Genomic DNA, 19,619 nt, shown 5'->3' with positions numbered 1-19,619 from the left:
ATATAACTTAATTGTGGTAGTGGTTACATAACTGATACATTTGTCAAAATTCAAAGAACTGTACACCTGAAAAGGCTGAATTCTGCTCTATCTGAATTATGCTTCAATAAACTTGACTTAAAAAATGTCAGAATCCTTTTACCCAGCAGTTTCCAGGCTAGGAATTTACCTTTAAAAAATTTGGATAATTTTGCAGTGATTTATCTACAAGAATGTTCATTAGAACATTGTTTAACGTTGTGGAAACTTGAAAGCAACTTAAATATCCTACACTCCGAGATCGATAAAAAGGGTTTATGAAAGTATCGACATAGCTCTGTAACTACCAGAATGATCCTGTAGAAGAGTATTTAATAAGCTTATAAAAGCGAGTTTTAAAAAGCAGGTATGAAACACCACATGTAGTACAATCCCATTTTAGTAAATGGGCACAAAATACTTACATAGGAATGAAGAATGTAAGTTTACCGGTCAAAATTTTAATAGTGATTTTTCTTTTTGCTTTTAGATGATCTTGTCTGTGTCACCTGCACGTGGCAGGGTAACCCCAATGATAGTGGGGGTCAGGCCTGTGTCATTCTGTATGTCAAGGCTGGATTGTGTACGCATCACCCTGTCCAGGTACAAAAACCCATGGACTATTCTGGCATTTTTTAAGTCGGACTATATATATAAAATGCTCAACATAGAGGGTGGTACGTAAGGAGCATTCAGTAAATGTTAGTTCTTTCCCTTCCCTACCTGGAGGGGAGATGAACTCTGCATCTCCTCCCTGCTTACTTACCACAAAGCAGGAGACTCAACACTATTTGGGCTGTTCCTGCCTTGGTCCAGGCACCTCTTGCGCCCTGGAAGTGGCAGTGGTACATTAGCGCTCTTGCATTCTTAATGATTCCACTTACGGCCGGAAATCATTTTCTTTTGCTCATCCCTAGGACCCACTGAGGTCTCTCTCATTTCTTGGCAATTACACAGGCTAGGAGCAGACTTCACCCCAGGCAACAGTCTCATTAACTGGTCAAGTCGCACAATTTTCACAAGGGCAGATATGGGGATGCCTTTTGATTTTGAATTAGAGGACATTCTGATGTTTAATTATTTTCTAGCCTTCTGTACACTGGGGGCTCTGGGCAAAGCCCCTGCTGTCTGAGCCCACTGTGTGGTCAAACTCTTTTAACAGGAAAATTTTGAGGGGGAAAATTAATCTGGGGTCAAGTCATTATAACACCAATCCATGGGCGCTCAGTAAATATTTAAGTGGCAGTGCACCGACTCACTCATCGCTGTAGCCACAGAGAGACATATGAAAGGGAAGAAACTGTCCTGTTGTTCTCCAAGGCCACCTCTCCTATATGAGGAATTTCTGCTGGCTTGAATTTATTCGGTTAATTCTAATTTTCACACCCAAGGGTCACTTCTGTGAGAACGAAATTTCATCTCCAAATTTAACCACATGCTCCATACTGGTCAGACATACCGTGTCAATTCTGTTTGGAGGTGCAGACTTAGAGACGTGGTACAGACTTAATTATCTTTTGCTTAAAGGTGTGTGGAGCAGGGGTTGAAAGCACACAGTCATGCCTCACTGCCTGGATTCAACTCGTGGCTTTATTATCGACAAGCTGTTTGTCATCAGAGAAGTTACTTAACCTCTCTGGACCTTGGTTTCCTCATCTTAGAATCAGAATAACAATAACAACAGTACCCGTGTCACGGGATTGTGGTGAGATTCAAGTGCTGTGTAAAGGGTTGGCTATTATTATTGACAGTGTAAGAAGTCACACACTTCTCATCACTGAGGAGGTCACCTTGCCATCTAGACCACCTGTCCAAAAAGTCCCCTCCGACAGCAGAGACCTAGGGGTGGGCTGGGCCAGGGCAGGAAGGAGATGAGCCCCCCTCCCACCAGAGTCAATGGAGGGGGTGCCTTGGCGCTGGCCCCAGAAGGTGAGGGAGATGATGGAAGCATATAGCACACTGGCTACATAGCAGATGGTTCTCTTGCTAGGAGGGGCCCAGGTGGGCCCTTGCTCTGCCTGCTCAAGCCCCAGGGGTTTCATTTCTGCCCTTGGACTCAGCCATAGGGTCTGTCTCTGCTTCCTGACCTTGCTGCCTCAGCAGAGGCCTGTGGTTTTGAGGGGCTGTTGAGGATATGGCTTGGGGAGCTCGGGGGGAAGCACAGAACACAGAAGTTATTGGCTGTAGCAACAGAATTCTCCCTTCTGCCAGGGCTGCTGGCCACTGACCTCACGCATCCTCACCCTGTCCTCTCAACTGCCAGTTGAGGCTTTGTACTGTGGAGCAGAGAAGGGGGAAAGGAAGAAGCTGATGTCCAGGACTTGGTTTAAGGCACTTGTTACCTAGTGTGAACGTGGGGAACAGTGTAGCAGCGTTACTGTCATTGGCTGGACCACTACCCATTAGTAGCTAATAAGCAGATTGAGCCTATATAGTAGGCAATCTGCTCTTTACATTGGCTGGACCACTACCCATTAGTAGCTAATAAGTAGATTGAGCCTATATAGTAGGCAATCTGCTCTTTATTTCAGGGTTGATTCAAATGCCTTAATTACAGCAACCAGTACCAAAGGAAAGGTTGCTTTTTACAGAGCTACCCCTCTCATAAGTCTTAAGAACCAAGGAAACTATTACCATTTCAGGGTCGACACTTTGACTTGATTCGTTCACTGGCCCAACTTATCAGTTTACTATACTGAAAACAAAGTCGTTTCTATGCATAATCTATTAATTTTTTAACCACCAATGAACTGTGGCTGCTTTAGACAGTCCAAGGTCATGTGGAATAGTCCTACTCCTTTTTCTTAAAACCAAACGCCTCCATTCTCATCTAGAAACAAAGTGGAAGTGAAATATTACTGTACACAGCTACAAAAATGAGGAAGTAACCTCACGGCCATAAAACAGAAACTCCAGAAAAAGAATCCAGGCTGAGAGGAGAGAGGGAAACAAAACTCACATATACTCATCAATGAGAAGAAATGTCCTCACCCACCTACTTTTCCTAAATAGTAATGCAGCCTCTGTCTGCCACATTACTATTACTATTAGTTTTTCTCCCCTGTCTCTGAGGAAGGAGACAGGGGAGAAAAAATAAGATTTGTCAAAGAGAATTTCATTTTTTTTTAAATAAAAATCAATGAGTTGGCTAAGCAGTGCCTTTAGAAGTTAGTCTGGCAAAACAGAGAAGGTCCATGATTAGGACCTAGTAATGCTGGAATCTGGCAAATCTGAAAGAAGAGTCTGTCCAACACTTGGTCGTGCATTTGTGGAGTTTGACTTAGGATTGCCATCTTTAAGGACTTAGAAATGATTCCCAGACTAGCTCTGTCTACCAGGGGGAAGGGCTGTACTGCCATCTTCTCAAATATTTAGCTAGAAGCTCATTAGAAACCTAAAGGTACAATTAAGCTGTTCTACTTTAGTTAACTATTCTAAACAGACTGTATGTCTGTGTGTGTGTTTATTTGTGCCTTGTTCCAAAAAAGGGTTGAAGGTGCATTATTTGGATACACAAAAGTCACAGTAACATTAATTAGAAGTGGGTAGAAAAAGCAACGGGATCCACAATGGGTTTGGAAAAGAGACTAAAACTATACATCACAAATCCTCTTTTCTTGCTAAGGGCGGCCTTCAAATGTATCTTCAGCCAAAAGGGAAATCGAATCAGTTACTTCATCCAATGTTCAGAGGATTTAAAAAAACTCTTTGTTTAGGAGAAACACAACTTTTCTAAGACCTGATAGAACTTTTGCAAGAGGATCTTTATAAAAAGTACACTTTGTAACGCGGTGAATAATGTCCTCGATAATATTCTGATGCAAGACAAAACAATTCTCTAAGAGAAACTAAACACTGAGAGAAGGATGCCAGTTAGAAGGTTAATCTCAATAAATGTTTAAAAGTAACAAGGGTCTAATCTAAGGAACCGAGTGACACCGCATGCTGGTGGATTCATGCACAAATCCAGTCCAAGGCCACCTTTCCAGTCTTGTGCTCATATCTTTTCCAGAAAGGTGATAAAATTTGGCAAGCTTATCTAAGTCCTAACAATTCTACAAGCCCACGCAAGTCTGCATCTGGCAGAGAAGTCACACCGACATATACAAGCTTCTACCCATGGCTGATGCGGACACTTCTCTGAAGGCATCTTCTGATGGAGCGTGTGGAGAGAGGAGGAAGTACCGGCGTCTTCGGTGCTGGAATGCACAAGGCTGAGCTCGACTTCGTTAGTGGGCCAGGGTGTAAATCCCAAGAGGATGTAAATCCTTTACCGACTCAGTATATTAGGAACAATTCAACAAACTCATCTCCCTGTTGACTTATACTAGGCCTTTCTTACATTAATTTGTGATGACTCATTTGAGCTCCAAGTGACTTTTTTGCTTGGCTCTCTACCCCCTAATCCAGCCCATGCACTGCTTCAAATTGGATCCAAATTTCCCTTCTCGCCTCAAATTCCACTACACACGCCCACGCATACCTAGGTTCCATCCATTCCGGACGACTGTACTCTTTGTTCCTAAAATACTGATACTAAATCCTAACTTCACGCCCTTGCTTATGTTCTTCTCTCTGACTTCCTGCATCTGCCAGGCAAAATGAAAATGAACTCGGACCTTAAGTTAAGCCCCCGAGAAAAACATTCCCTTCGTTCACTCCACGGCCGTCTTCCACCCGCCAGGACAGGAATCGTTGCTCCCTCCGCAAACCGTTGGCGAAATCCTCACTACAGAGCTATGTGCTCATCTCTTCGGCTGAGCTCTGGGGCCATGCCCCTGCTCGCGTCACCTGGGCCCAGCAGTGCGTCTGCCACACTGCAGATAATCCGCAAATGCACGACGAATGAATGCTTCATGTGCCGAAGTCAAGGTCAATGTGGGGCAGGATTCATTGCTTTAAAATCAGGGTGAATATAGGGAACCGTCGTATCTGAAGGGAATTCAACTGTAAAGACATGAGCCTTCCTTGGGCCTGGCACACGACCTGAGAGGTAGTCGCGTGTTGAATGGGTGTGCCGTCTTGGATAGGGACGAACAGGGCCTGGTGACTCAAACAGGATGAAGCAGGGGGCTGAGAAAGCCCAGCCGGGCAGGTGCCAGGTGCAGGCAGTTAGAGGTATATACACGTGCAAGCGAGTAAGGGGAGCCAGAGCCTAGGACTGGGGAATAGCACAGAAGAGTGCCCGAGGTAAGGTCTCCGTGGTCCGTCCCCACCCCCGCCCCGTCGGTCCCTGTGTCTGGGGTTAGGGAGAGCATGGGAGTCTCCAGCAAGGCAAACGGCAGGAGGGAGCAGGGCCTCAGTCCTAGAGGCAGGTTAACAGGCAGGATTAATAGGTTAATAGGAAGAGCTGAGACAGAAGTAGTTACAACAGCCTGGCATCTGAGGTGAGAGCAAGACCACCGCAGACATGGACTCTGAATGTAGGTTCGCCGGAACGCGAGCCAGGACTCCGTGTAGAGACTGGGGGCAGGGCACAGCCTGCTGGGTGAGGGGCGTGGGGACGCCCTGGCTTGGGGACAACACCGCCCATGGTGGTGACCCGGCGGGGGCTGATGAAACTGGCCTCCTGGATTAAAGCAGCACCGCGTAGGGCCTCCAGACTTCTCTCCTATCAAACCCTTCTTAAGAGTGACATCTAGGGGCAAGTGCCTTTTAAATACGCTCATCGCCGCCTACTGCGCGGAGCTGTGCATGTGAAGAGGTTACTTGACTCCCCTGATTTCTTCAGCTCCATCTGACAACACACGTTTGCTTAGTTCCTACTGCGTGCAAAGAACATCTTCAAAATGCTTGCTTGCCTCTCCAAGGTCAAGTTCCACACTCCTTGCAAACTGTCCTATGTCGAATGTACACTACAGGTTTATCCTGAGTGTCCCATCGGCATGACTACTGCTCTGACCGGGGAAAGAAAAGTAATGTTTATGTCACTAAGGAAATCGCCACACAAATATAACTAGGCACCAGATGACACAGGTCTCTATTATTTACCAAAACATTAGATTTCATAATTAGGCTTACTTCCTCTCTGGATGTGTGGTATTTAACTGCATCTTGTAGGCTTATTAACTAACAGCCATGCGATGGCAGCTTGTCAATCTGTGCCTGAGTTACCACTTGATAAACTCACAGAATACGACGTACTGTGGGGAAGGAAGAAACCAGAGGGGTTCTCTAGTCTCATTCATCTCCTCCCCGGGGCAGGAATTGCTCCTCTACCGACTGGTACCTATTGAGGGCATCCTAGGTCTCAGGACCCACGTGCGGGATGCAGGTCAGACGTGGCCCTGCTGCCCAGAGCTGCCTCTGGGAAGGGAGAGACACGCAGCAGCGGTGCCGAGAACTACCTGCTGTGATGGACGTTCCGAAGGCAACACGCAGCGCGCTGTGGCCAGGATAACATGAGGGGCCTCCTCTAGAAGAGGGCTCTGGGGGATGACATTCGGGCAGATGGCAGTGAAGGCCGTTCCAGAGAGGAGGCCCGGTCTGAGGGCAGGTGCCTTTGGAGAGGCTAGAGGGGGCAGGGGCTTGTAGGGTGAGCTTAGACGTCCAGGTACAATTCAAAATGAGATGAGAAGCCACTAAATGGTTGAAAGTAAGGGAGTAACATTGTGTCTGCTGCTTAAGTTCAGTTTTTAACCAAATTCTGATTGATTTGGTCTTTAAGGTGATATTGGTTGACATGGAATTAGAAGTCAGATCCAAACTCAGACTCAGAGTGTTTCCAATTATGGTGTCCCCCCTTCAGTCCTTTCCTAATCAAAACAACAAGTGAGAAGTACAGAGTTTGAAACATTTAAAGCTACAATGATTCCACTCATGAAAGAGCTTATTTAGGTAAAAGACCAAATATTTACAGAATGAAGGAGAACCACTAAAATGTTAACAGTGTTATTTTTGGAAGGTGGGATAGTGGGTATTTTATATCCTGATATTTTAAATATTTTTTTTTTAAGGAAGCATTTGCTACTTTTAAAATTGAGAAAAAAAAAAAACCACCCCACGTTCTTACATAAAAGTAAATGAGAAGCCAAATTTCATTTGCCAGTGATATCAATGTATTTGCATGTGAGTATGTTCTATAATTGTTCAGGGACATTTCAAATCAAGTGGTTCTAAAATACATTACCAGTGGGAAAACCATTGTTTCATTTTTTTCTCTCTTTAGTAAGGGAGAGATTTTTTTTCTATAGAGAATTGATTTATCAAAATCATCATCATTGCGATATATCTGTTTAGCACCCTGTGTGTAGGATGCTTCTCCAAAGGCAAACAGATAATCTTGGGTTCAAATAGTAGGCTTTGGTTTTATGTCTTTTTGTCTTATTACGGCTTGTTTGTGAGCTCTGCCCTCTTTAGAAATAGCTCATGAATCTGGTCCTAGGCTAAACGAGCTACCTTGGAAAGAAGAGGGAGGCGGGACAGAGTCACACTTTCCTCTTTCAGTTCCCCTGACTCTGTCCTCTTACCATGAGCTGGGTAGGTTTTTAAGTCTTTGTGGAGAAGGCTCCCTTCATGCTCAACAAAAAGTGGACCAGCTCTTCTCCACCCTTCCCAACAGGAGATTCAAATGTGCTGCATGCATTCATGAACCTTATCAATGCAAAATTAGCGATTTGCTGGAAACGAGGATACCTTTCATTCAAAATGTAAATACATACAACATCTTCCAGCCTACCTAGAAATGGCAGCTTTGTTATACACGATCCTGGGATGCTATTTAGAGAGTTGAGAGACGTGCTCCCTGACCTTGAAGGACTTCATCTCAAAAAGAGAGCACATGACGAAGAAACAGAATATCTTCTGGAAGGGTTAGTAGTATGTAAAAAAAACACAAAAACCAAAAAACTGTCAGCAGGTCTGAGGCCAAAGATGAAATAACTCGCTGCTCATCTTGGTCAAGCTGGAAACTTTAGAAATTCTGCAGATGTAGCATTGTACACATATATGTATATGTGTTCAGCCTTTTCCCTGATGTGACTGAGGAGGGTGGGAAGCGCTTGGAGACCAGCAGATAAGGGGGCACGTGGGGGAGAGCCTGAACCCCTCACTTGCTCTTCAACGGGAACAATGCTACTTCGTTGTGTTTTATGTATTACAGATCTGCTTGAGATCTCATTTCATAGAGGGCTTCTCAACCTAAAAGTTTTCAAAGTTTGAGGACCCCCTGTGATGGATATGACAATGGCAGCTCCGTTGATTGAGTTCCTGCTGTGGACTAGGCACTAGGCCAAGCTTTCTACATATTTCACATAAATAATACCTAAAAAAAAACCCCACATGAGGTGGGCCTTAGAATCCCCACTGCACAGATGAGGAAACCAAGGTTCTGAAAGGATAAGCAATTTGCATCACATCCATAGCGATTAAGCAGCAGGGCCAGGATTCAAGCTCAAGTTGATCGGCTCCGAAGCCCATCCTTTCAACTACGATGCCAGGCTGATCTGTGTTTAAGGCTAAAGTCCATACATTCAATCAAAGGGTATGCCAACACTGCAAAACACAGACATATATAAGTACAAAAAAATTTACCAAGGTGTGTTTTTGGCAGTACACATGTTGCCTAGATGTTGCTTTAATGAAAGAGGTTCTAAATGCTCAAGAAACAAGCTTTGGTCACAAAAAGGATGGAGAAATGCTCCCAGACGGAGAGGACAGACTCCTTGCAGAGAGTTGTTGCTTTGGTTGGAAGCTGCCCAGATGAGGAGGCAACCTCTGGGGGGCCTCCCCAAACCCCAATCTTTTCATTAAAGAATATTTTGAAACTTAAAATGACAACAAAAGACTACAAGAGAATTACTGCTGGGATTTTAGGAGTGACACGGTACTGTAGGGTCTATGGCAATGTTGTCAACAACAGGACAGATGGGCAGTCATTCTGGAGAAAACCACTGGCCAAAAAGACCTCGTGTCTCCCTGAGTGTTCAAATGGCACGACTGCTGCTGTGTTTGTTCAAAGGAGATGAACCCCACCTCCACGAGAGGAGAATTTAGTATTTCCCGCCTCCCCTTTAAATGGTAAAACACTTCCAGATTTGTGTGTGTGTGTGTGTGTGTGTGTGTGTGTGTATGTAACCATTTTTCTCTTCCAGGAATTGTCACAATACATGACTTTTAACCTTAAAGACAAACAGGACTGAAATGTGTCAAATCCCTGGAAATAGTCTGAAACCCAGTTGAGTTTACGCAGAAGAACACACTAAAAATCCTAAGACCATCTGGCCACAGAGATCTCAGTTTCTCTGACAACCACCCCTGGAGCTGTGGGAGGGGAAGTCTGGTAACCACTACACCGAAAATCAGCCCAGGAGAACAAACAAGCACAGACAGGTTTCAAAACAATACATCCCAGTTCCTGTTCCACTGAACGTCAAGGCCCATGTCATCTCTCAAGGTTAACGTGGTCCTCAAATAGACACTCAGGAGGAAGAGTCCTGAAATGCTGGTACAAATCAAACCGCGTTTCAGAGGCGCTAAGGGAGGGGGCTATTTAAAGGGAGCCTGAGACAAATGTGCACATAAAGTAATCACTTGTTGCCTCTACTGATCTGTTTTGTGCTTGTATGGCTCTAAAATAGGTATATTGCAGTGGCAACGATGACGTTTCTGAGTTACGTTCATTCACAGTTCTGAAATTTGCAAGAGTGAACATTTTACTCCTTGGGTATTTGAAATACCATTTGATAGTCAAAAGGGAACGTAGACCAGGAAGGAATAGAAAGAGAAAGCCGAATGTGGACACCCCCCGCAGGGAGCTGGGAGACCCAGGGAGGAGCTGGTGGACAGGTGAAGTGGGACAAGCCAGAGCTCCCAGGACAACCGTAGTTGGGCTGACGAGGTTTCGAATGAGAGAGGGGACCCTCCTTTACAAAAAGAGACAAGCAAGAATTTCCTGTGCTAGCAACTGATAAATACACACCTGTAGCAAAAATCAAGAGAAGCTCACCATCATTGGCGAGTCCTGAAAAATATATGTAAAATTTGCATCTTCTAGGCAACGTCTTGATGAGGTAAATATTCAAAGGCTAAACCTGCCTGCCAGGTGCTCTTCCTTAAAGCCCCGTCTGCAGGGCCGTGTCATCCTGCTGTTCTATATTCGCCAGTCTCACCGATTATGGAATGCTTTTATTTGCCGTCTGGTTTTAGGAGAGGGGCTTACTGAGAAGCTTCATTTTGCACTTGGGGAAGGAACAGAGGCGACTGGGGGGACGGGGTGGGTCACACCGGGAGTGGGTGGGCAGAGGCGAGAGAAGCATCAAAGCGAAGTGACAGGTGAGGGCTGCAGGCGCCACCTGGTTGCTGTTCCCAGTAGGTGGTCGAGAGGGAGGCCAATTACCTGAAATTTCTGGAAGTGCAGACTTGTCTTCTTCCCAGAAGTCCCCATCACAAACAGGAAGTCTGGAGTCAGCACAAATGGCACTCTCTCTTTGTTAATGCCCAGGAAACTTTTGTAATTCCCAAGAATGTGCCCAAAGTCAATATGAAACAGATTTCCTTAAGAGAAGAAAATGTCTGACGTCATTATACTGGCATCAGCACTTGCAAACAACACCCTGGTTTGTTCATTTCTTGAAATATTTTGAAGTTGCCTGAACATGAGCTATCTTGGGTGAGAGAGCTATTTTTACTCTTTGCTTGCGATGTATTTTGTCTTAGCAGGTGTGTGTAGTAGTAGCCACAAAGCGCTCTTTGAAACAAGCGTAGTTTTGATATCCTTCTGGTGTTCTTTCAATGACAGCCAAATGCCATTAAAAAAAAATTCTTGTCTCAGAATTGTTCTTACAAATATAAACCAAAACTCTCTGGCTTATATGTCATCATTATGCCCAAGACTCTCTTACGCTCTTTATGTAACTCAGGAGAGACTGATGTTTCACTCTGTTTGGGGGAGGGCAAGTCATCTTTTATTTTTGAGTAGCAGCCTAGAAATAAATCATTTTGGATCTCCTTTGGGTCAATTTCTACCACTGTCACCATCACCACCACAATTCCCTTCCTCCCTTCTCATTTACAGAGCTCTCGATCATGTGAATGATCCATAAATGCATTATCTGTTGATTCCCACAGAGAGTTAGAGATTTACCCCGATATAGTGTTCTTGTTCCAGACTCTAGAGGAAAATGTCATGGTGTGCAGCCAATACTGACCACTGTCAGAGTGGATAGTGACCCAGCGAGGAGCCAGTAGGTGAGGAAGGCACGGCATTTCAGATTGAAGGGTATCAAAAAAAGGTGACTCTTTTTGTTGCTTCTCTGCACCATCTGACACTTGATCCCTCCCACCTTCCTAGCTTTCTAGCTCCTGTCTGGCTTGTCCTTCTTAACTCTCCTTTGCTGCATCTTCTTCTGTCACCCACTCCTGGGCCCTCCAGAGGGTGATCACAGCCTCTGTGTCCCTGTACAGTAATGACCTCTAGATCTTTGCTCCAACCTTGAGCTCCATTTAAAAATTACTCTGTGCTGGGGAAGGCAGGGATGGGGGAGTTAGTGTTTAATGGGTACAGAGGTCCCATTGGGGAAGATGACGAAGTTCTGAAGATGGATGGTGGTGATGGTTGTACAACAATGTGAGTGCAGTTAATGCCACTAGAGTACACACTTAAAACTGGTTAAAATGGGAAATTTTATGTTATGCATGTTTTACCACAATCAAAAAACATGACTCTATAAAAAAATAAACTCACCTGTCTCTGAGATCATAATATTGTCATTGTGTCTGTCACCTATTCCAAGAACAAAGGTTGCCACACAGTAGCCAGCACAAGAATAAACGAATCTCTCCACCGCTGCCTGAAACTAGTTAAAATGCAACCAAATATTAGTTGTGTCCTAAACTACAAAGAGCAGCGTGAATCTATTACAAAGGACTCCCCCAAAGACACTGTTCTGGGAATCATTTTCAGAGAGCAAGTTAGTGGTACCTTACATCATTCATGTTCTATCTATTAGGAGCCAACTTTCTCATTGTGCTACTTACATTTTAGGTGAAGATACAATGAATCAGAGTAGCGTGAGGAGGAAACAACAGTCAAAGGACAACAGTAATTTAATCAGAGGGTTCACTGCCTTTCTATGCATCATTTGCCAACGCCAGTACAGAATCTGTAATGATTCCTCCTTCGTTGGTGAACATACGTTTTGCTTGTGACCACTTAAAAGTACACACGGGTTCACAAATCCACATTTTAACAGACTAATAAAAGCTACTAATTATATTTCCTCCCCGAAAGACTGCTACCCACGCAAATGAGAAGTGCTAATCCTCTACAACAGAATTTTAACCAGCAGCTGAACAGCTTGTGAAGGACTCAGCGGATGTACTTCTGAGGAATGGAAGTAACATTTTGAGCATCCATAATTTACCATTTAAATTAGGGTGCAGTGGTAAATTATAAATTACTTTTTAGGGTCTGTAGTGTTTCCAGGTAGTAAAGAGTTTATCTGTGGTAACTAAACGTTTCTGCTGAAAGAAAGAAACAGATGGTCATAAAAAATGCTAACAAGTTATTTCCCAGAACCAAATTTTATGCAAAGCAGTTCTGATAATCAAAGGAGAAGCAAATGCTCAGCGAGGTCTGAGTGAGCACCTCTGTTTTGCACAGATCTGCTGTGTCACCAGAGGAAAGCACTTAAACCCCAAGGAGCTCGGGAGGAAGGTGCTTCACCAGTGAGTCAGGAGGCATGGCACTGGTAGACCCCTTAAAAACATGTCATTATTCTGCTGTATCATGGTAACTTGTCAGGAGCCTTCAGAGTGGGGGGAGGCAGAAGCCCACCTTTTCTTCAATAGGGCATTTCTCTTTGAGCCAGTGATTCAGGACTTCATCTTTAAAGGCGCCTGTGTTGCCCACTGTGCTTTGCTGAATTTTGGCGATCGTCGTGGCGTCTTTCACGATCTCGATCATTCCTACAGGGAGATGCACAGAGTCTGATGTGAACTGGGGCTGAGTGCCTGACCCAGAGGAGGAATGGCTGTGTCTTTGTTGAGTGGAGGGCAGAGAGCTTTCTTAACCACAGGGTTATTTTCCAGGTTCATGCTGGTGGTTTTCTTAGGAGGAAGAGAAAGAAAAGGAGGCGGATAGGGAAGTTGTGTGGGACCTGCTTTCACTATCCCTGAATGAAAAGAGGAAAGGGTTGGTTTTGAATAAGCAAAAGCATTAATGTGCCAAACACATCCTTCTTCCCTTGGCAACCTGTGCCTTTTCCTTTTTTAAATTCCAGGGTCAAATGGGAATGATGTTCTCTACTTCTCAAATTGGAAACTTGACTAAAAATCTGTTTGATTGAAATTAAAATGTGAAATGTCTGTAAAAGCACCTAAGAGGAGAGTATGTAATAGCTTTGATAATGTACAGTCTGGGATGGTAAAACAAGTGACAGATCTTTCCATCTACTTTTAAATGGTATTTGTGAGAGAGAAGTTTCCTGTGCAATGAAACGAGTGAAAATTTGGCGGTGGAGAAGTAAAGAGGAAGGAACAAGTTCTCACTAAAATCATTTCCATGTACAGTCAGTCACAAGGAGTTGCATCATGCATTCATATTTTCAACATGTCTGTATTAAACTGAGTCACATGCACCAGCCTTGGAACATCTTCTTCCTTTTTATATGGATTATGATTGTAAATTTTCTGTTATTAAATGCCTACACTGAAGGGATGATGGCCGCTTGGCATGCGGAATCTTAGTTCCTCAACCAGGGATGGAACCTGTGCCCCCTGCAGTGGAAGTGCAGAGTCTTAACCACTGGACGGCCAGGGAAGTCCCATGGGATGGCGGTCTTTTAAAATGAGATGAGCAGTAGATTCATCTTCTGAGGTCTCCACATACCTATTTTGTCGCCAGTTGAAATGCAACCATATGGCAGGAGGCACAGATCCAAAGATTCAGTCTCCCAAATGGACTCCATGATTCGTAGAATCTGGGCATCAAAACACAAAAACGTTTCCATTATAAATATGTATTATTCTTCTCTGTTAAAAACAACAACAGTCTTCTCTGGTAACACAAAATATTGAAGTGAACATAAAATATGTAAGTAACAAAGGTACTTTTATTTACCAACCTGGTACTCTAATGTTTCCCTTCCTTGGGAGCCTGTTAATTTTGGTCCCTGAGAGGCACCTTGGAGAAGAGAATAGTTGGATTCCTCCGGGGGTAGGTTCTAGCCATGGTTTATCTATTATTCAAATGTTCCTAGTTATGTGTATTTTACCACAATAGAAAAGTTCCACTCTAACATCTTTACACATTTTGATCCATAAGGCACTCTTGGGCTACAACCTAGGCAACAATAACGACGATGATAAGGATAGCTGACATTCACCGAGGACTGTTTTATGTTGATCCTTTTTATTAACCCCCTAGTGTGGGTATGATTACTGTTCCCATTCTTGTTCAGATTCTTTTCCATTATAGGCTATTACAAGATATTGAATAGAATTCCTTGTGCTGTACAGTAGGTCCTTGTTGTTAATCTATTTTATATCTAGTAGTGTATATCTGTTAATCCCAAACTCCTCATTTATCCCCCCTACCCTTTCCCCTTTGGTAACCTTAAGTTTGTTCTCTATGTCTGTGAGTCTATTCCTGTTTTGTAAATAAGTTCATTTGTATCATAGTTTAGATTCCATGGTTTGCCTATTTTAAATAAATCACATGAAATATTAGAAATTATGTTACTTCTACAGTATTAAACCAGGGTATAGAGAATATTACTAACATAAAGCTAAAGTTTATGTTAGATAATATGAAAATGATCAACATTGATACCTTCAGCATCCCTCTTCTGTTCTAGTAATCTGTTCACTCTTGTTACGTAACTGCATGAATTCTTCAATCACCTACCTGTTCATCTTCTCCCTCCTTCCTATCACATCATTCACTTCAGTTTGTGTATGTGGATGTGTACCAAAGGTGATGTATCTAAGGAGAGCATCTGAGAGTGTCTGGCTATGTCTATGGGTATGAATAAAGTGGATACTTGGAGGTAAATAGGTCTCTATTCCACGGTGCCACACTAGGAATGCATGGTGTATAAGAAAGCGGTGAGGGGAGGGAGGTGTATCTGGCTATTTGGGAATGCTGGGTATGCATCTCCTCAGGAATGGACAGAACTGTCAGGCTCACTAGATTTCGTATCGAATGGTCCACGGCTATATTCCCCCAGTGAAAACTCTATTATGTCATCTTTGATCACTGTTCATCATACAAAATAGGAGAATGGATCAGGGTCAGTAGAAGGCATTTTTTTGATCTAGTACAGAATTCTTGTTTCAGATAGCTGAAAAAAAAAATCCTTAACAGCACACCTGTAAAATCAGCATGTCCTGGCGCAGATCGTCGCCGTGTTTAAAGATAATTCCAATTGTTTCATTTGACAGAGCTGTAGGGTCGGCACATTTAAACTCAAGCCACAGGGGCTTTTTCTTGGAGGCCATCACTTTACATTTTTCAATCTGTAAGAAAACAGCCACGTGTTTCCCACACACAATTGAAGACACATTGTGGAGAAGCACACCCTCTTGCAGAGCATCTCTGTAAACACCTAGGACAAAGTCCCAGTTGGAAAAGGATTTTCAATGATTTGGGTAAAAATGCAGAAGGCATTTTCACCAAATCCAAAAATGCTAGTGAGAGCAAGTTACAACACTTAAACCAGTGGTTCTCAAAGTGTGTTGTGAGGAACCCTAAGCATCTGTGGAGGTGCCTAAGAGGTGTGGCATATCCCATCCTCTGTATACCCTCCCTCCCGTAGGACTCTTGTACTTCCATGTCCCCTCTAACAAAGAGCAATTGTGCTGTTATTTGTCTATACATATCTGGCCTCCCTCTAAGAATTAGTTTGTAAACAAAGAGTTCTATTGCTACCATAGTGTCTAAAAATGGTTGTCAAAAATCAGATGCAGTCTAATTCCAGGCCAAATGTAACAAGATGAAATTTAACAGCAATAGATGAGACTCTAGCGCTCAGGCACAATGCCTGTCCCCTCCCCCAAATCCCCATATGTCGAAATAAATTCAAGGTGGGAGAAATGTGGTTTAGTAGCCACTCATTCGACAAGAGAAAATCTTAGGAGTTTTAGCCAAAAGTGAATTCACCAAGGATCAAAAATGTGACGTGGTCTTTAAAAAAAAAAAAACCAAACACAGTTTGAAGCTGTATTAATATATCATTATTCCTACCAATTTCTAACTTCAAAAGGGACAGTGGATAGTGTGTGCTTTTGCTAGAGAGCCAGTTTACTGCTAATTGTATATAAAATTAAACATGGATCAAAGACTTAAATGTGAGATTAAAACTATAAAACTTCTAGGAAAAAATATTTGTTACATTGAATTAGGCAGTGTTTCTCAACTTTGGCACTGTTGACGTTTTGGGCTGGATAATTTTTTGTTGCAGCGGGGACTGTCCTGTGTATTGTAGGATATTTAGCAGCATCCCTGGTCTCTACCCACTGGATGCTAGTAGCATTCTCCCAGTTGTAACAATCAAAAATGTCTCTGGACGTTACCAAATACCCCTTGGTGGAGAAGGTGGAGGTTCACCCCTGATTGAGAATCACTGGATGAAGCAAATATTTCTTAGGACATGAAATTCATGAAGCATAAAAGAAAAAGAGATAAACTGGACTTAATCAGAATTATAAAGCTTCTGCTCTTCGAAATACATTACTAAGAAAATGAAAAGGTAAGCCGCAGACTGGGAGACAATATTTGTAAACTATATACCTGATAAAGGATTTGTATCCAGAATATATAAATAATGCATAAATAAGAAGAAGGTGGTAACCTAAATTAAAAGTGAATGGAAGATATGAATAGACACTTCTCAAAAGAAGATGGAAACTTCTCAAAAGCACATGAAAAGATGCACAACATCACTAGGGAAATGCAAATAAAAACAACAGTGAAGTACCACTTCATACCCATTTGAATGGCTAAAATTAAGAAGACTGATGATAACAAGTATTCTCTAGGATGTGGAATAATCAGAACTTGCATACATTGTGGTGGGAATATAAAATGGCACAGTTGCCATTATAAAATGGAAAACCAGTTTGGCAGTATCTTATAAACACACACGTCCCAACTGACCCAACTATCTCACTGTTAAATATTTACTCAAAAGGTGAATGGAAAACAAACTGTGGTATAACCATACAAGGGAATATTACTCAGGCATAAAAAGGGACAGATCACCGAGACACAGCAACATGGATGGATCTTAAGAGCATTATGCTAAGTAAAAGAATCCATATATAAAAATTACATACTGTATGATTCCACTTCATGACATTCTAAAAAGGGCAAAATTACATGATAGAAGACAGATCTGTCATCCTGGATGGAGGATGGAAGGAGGAAAGGACTAACTGCAAAGGGATCTGAAAGAATTTTTTCTATAAATTTCTATGGAAATATTCTATATCTTGATTGTGGTGATGGTTATATGGTTGTATACATTTGGCAAAACTCCTTGAACTGTACACTTGCAATGGATACATTTTATTGTATACAAATGGTTTCTCAAGAAGGCTGATCTGAAACAAAATGGATGGAAGATTGTCTGGTGTTGAGGTTTTTAGTATCTAGCGATTAGGGAAGGGCTTGATGGAAGCCCATCTGGGGACTTTCCAGCTTCCCTGTCTCTCTATAAACATCAGCTTTTATCCACTAGGCCCAGTAAAGCAGGCAGAGCCATCGTCAAGACATAAAGACCATGGAGAGACACCAAGGCGATACCTACCACCAGTGCTCCTGCTTTCAGTCCAGGGTCATACGGAACTCTGAAGCTTTGGGGGAGATTCAAATTCTGTAGGATTTCAAGCTTTTGCTTAAGCTGGGAAATAACTGTAATTGTCAAACGCACACAAGAATTACATGAGTTCAAGAAATTACCAATATCACCTCTAACATTTCCTGAGGCCGCAGGTATTGACAACATTCTATATATTTGGTAGGGTGAGGAACAGGCGAAGAGGGGGTAGGTTTCTGTCTTTGAGGAACTAATCATTGAGGGTGGCAAGATAAGTCAGGCTTACTGGGAGCAACATAAAGACGTACACACATTACAACAGGGGACAGAAACATCTGAATATATATGGGATACCCAAGCAGTCAGAGGGAGAAGGATGCTTTATGGATAATGGTAAGGAATTACTGTAGTTTTCTTTCCAACGTGTGAAGCTTTAAACTGCCATCTGATTTGGGAAACAGGTATCGGAAGACCATATTAGATGGAATTCGGTTAGGGTTTGGGAAATTCTTTTCAGAAGAGGAAGTTAGGCTGTGTGGAGGCAATATGACAGCCTCAAAATTGTGAAGGCAAAATACATAAATTAAAAATTACTGCCTGGGTACCAGACAGACTGGAGGCTGGTACAAATGTTGTTCTTTCTTTCTTACAATAAAAATAAAAGCAAGATTATTATTACCATTATTATTTTTAGAAGAGACCATTATTGGTTTATTGGAAAAGATTCAAAGGCAAAAATGGCAAATCAAAATATTCAGAAGTTTAAAATACTCTCTGAGTATGTTTGTGAGGGTCCATTATGAGCCATAGTGGTGGATCGAGATATAGAAACATGAATAAGAGATAATTCCTAGCTTCAAGGCTCATACAGTTTAATAGACCAGAAAGATGTGTTAATGACTTTAATGTAGTATCAACCAAAACCTACGGGAATACAGATAAAGAGTGATTAATTTTCCTAAAGCAGGGGCTGAGGGACAGGATTTCTTAGGGATAAGAAGACAACATTGGAACACAGAGGAGGTGATATATATGTTTTTATAGGAAGTACATATAGCTATATATGATGTATATGTATACATATATACAAAAAATGTAAAAAAAAAACTTCTCAATAATTCATTACCTTAAAAGACCAAGGACTTCAAAATTAGATGCATGTATTGAAAGATGGGGAAGAGAGGATATTTGGAAATAACTGATCTTTTTTTGTGTGTGCATAGTTGCTCTTAAAAAATACATCTTACATCTGCATAATGCTGTTTTAAGTTTTCAAAGAGTTTAACATCTATTATCATACATTCATCATTAAAATATATATGTAGTTTTAAAAAATATTAACTTGTAAAGGGGGAACTTTAAATTTGCTTACTCTATGAAGACAGAAGATTAAAAATGTATTCTTGGCTACCTCGAGGAAGGCGCGACTTGCGTTCCCGAAGGAAGACGGATCACAGGAACGATGGCATTTGGAGACAAAAGCATTTGGAAAGAGAACCGAGAGAACAGAGCCACCGTACCTTGGGAACTGACGTCATACTTTTCAGCAGAGAGCGATTTGATATCAATGGTGACCTTTTGTAACATGTCAATTACTTGGACTTGCTGGGTGAAGTCGTGTAGCATGGCCGTGCCACAGCCCCTCAGATAGGCTTCCAGGATCACTGCAAACCTCTGCTGATAGTGCCTGGACTGGGCGATCTCACTTCTCAAGAACCAAAATAAGAAGTGACCAATTCGTTTGTTCTGAGGGTGGAAACAAGAAGGTCGCCATTATTATGACTAATGCTCTAGATCTATCAGCCAATTCTCTGTAACTTTTTAAATGTCACGCTCTTATCAAAA

General features: G+C 42.4%; 1 protein-coding gene across 4 annotated transcripts in view; it reads right to left on the bottom strand.

Annotated features, from left to right (window-relative positions):
- Nucleotides 1-19,619, bottom strand: part of PIK3CG (phosphatidylinositol-4,5-bisphosphate 3-kinase catalytic subunit gamma) — a 32,749-nt gene that overhangs the window by 5,490 nt on the left and 7,640 nt on the right. For all 4 annotated transcript variants that reach the window (XM_059074489.2, XM_067042833.1, XM_067042832.1 and 1 more), the window contains exons 4-10: nt 19,295-19,520; nt 17,766-17,869; nt 15,328-15,474; nt 13,847-13,937; nt 12,794-12,924; nt 11,702-11,813; nt 10,355-10,512 (exon numbers count right to left, since the gene is read on the bottom strand). In XM_059074489.2, the coding sequence (XP_058930472.1) occupies nt 10,355-10,512; nt 11,702-11,813; nt 12,794-12,924; nt 13,847-13,937; nt 15,328-15,474; nt 17,766-17,869; nt 19,295-19,520 (969 nt within the window). The remainder of the gene's footprint in view (nt 1-10,354; nt 10,513-11,701; nt 11,814-12,793; nt 12,925-13,846; nt 13,938-15,327; nt 15,475-17,765; nt 17,870-19,294; nt 19,521-19,619) is intronic.

This window comes from Kogia breviceps, chromosome 9, assembly GCF_026419965.1.
Source record: "Kogia breviceps isolate mKogBre1 chromosome 9, mKogBre1 haplotype 1, whole genome shotgun sequence".
In the NCBI taxonomy this organism is placed as follows: Eukaryota; Metazoa; Chordata; class Mammalia; order Artiodactyla; family Physeteridae; genus Kogia; species Kogia breviceps.
Note: the sequence above shows the minus strand (reverse complement) of the source record. Positions and strands in the feature narration are given on the sequence as shown.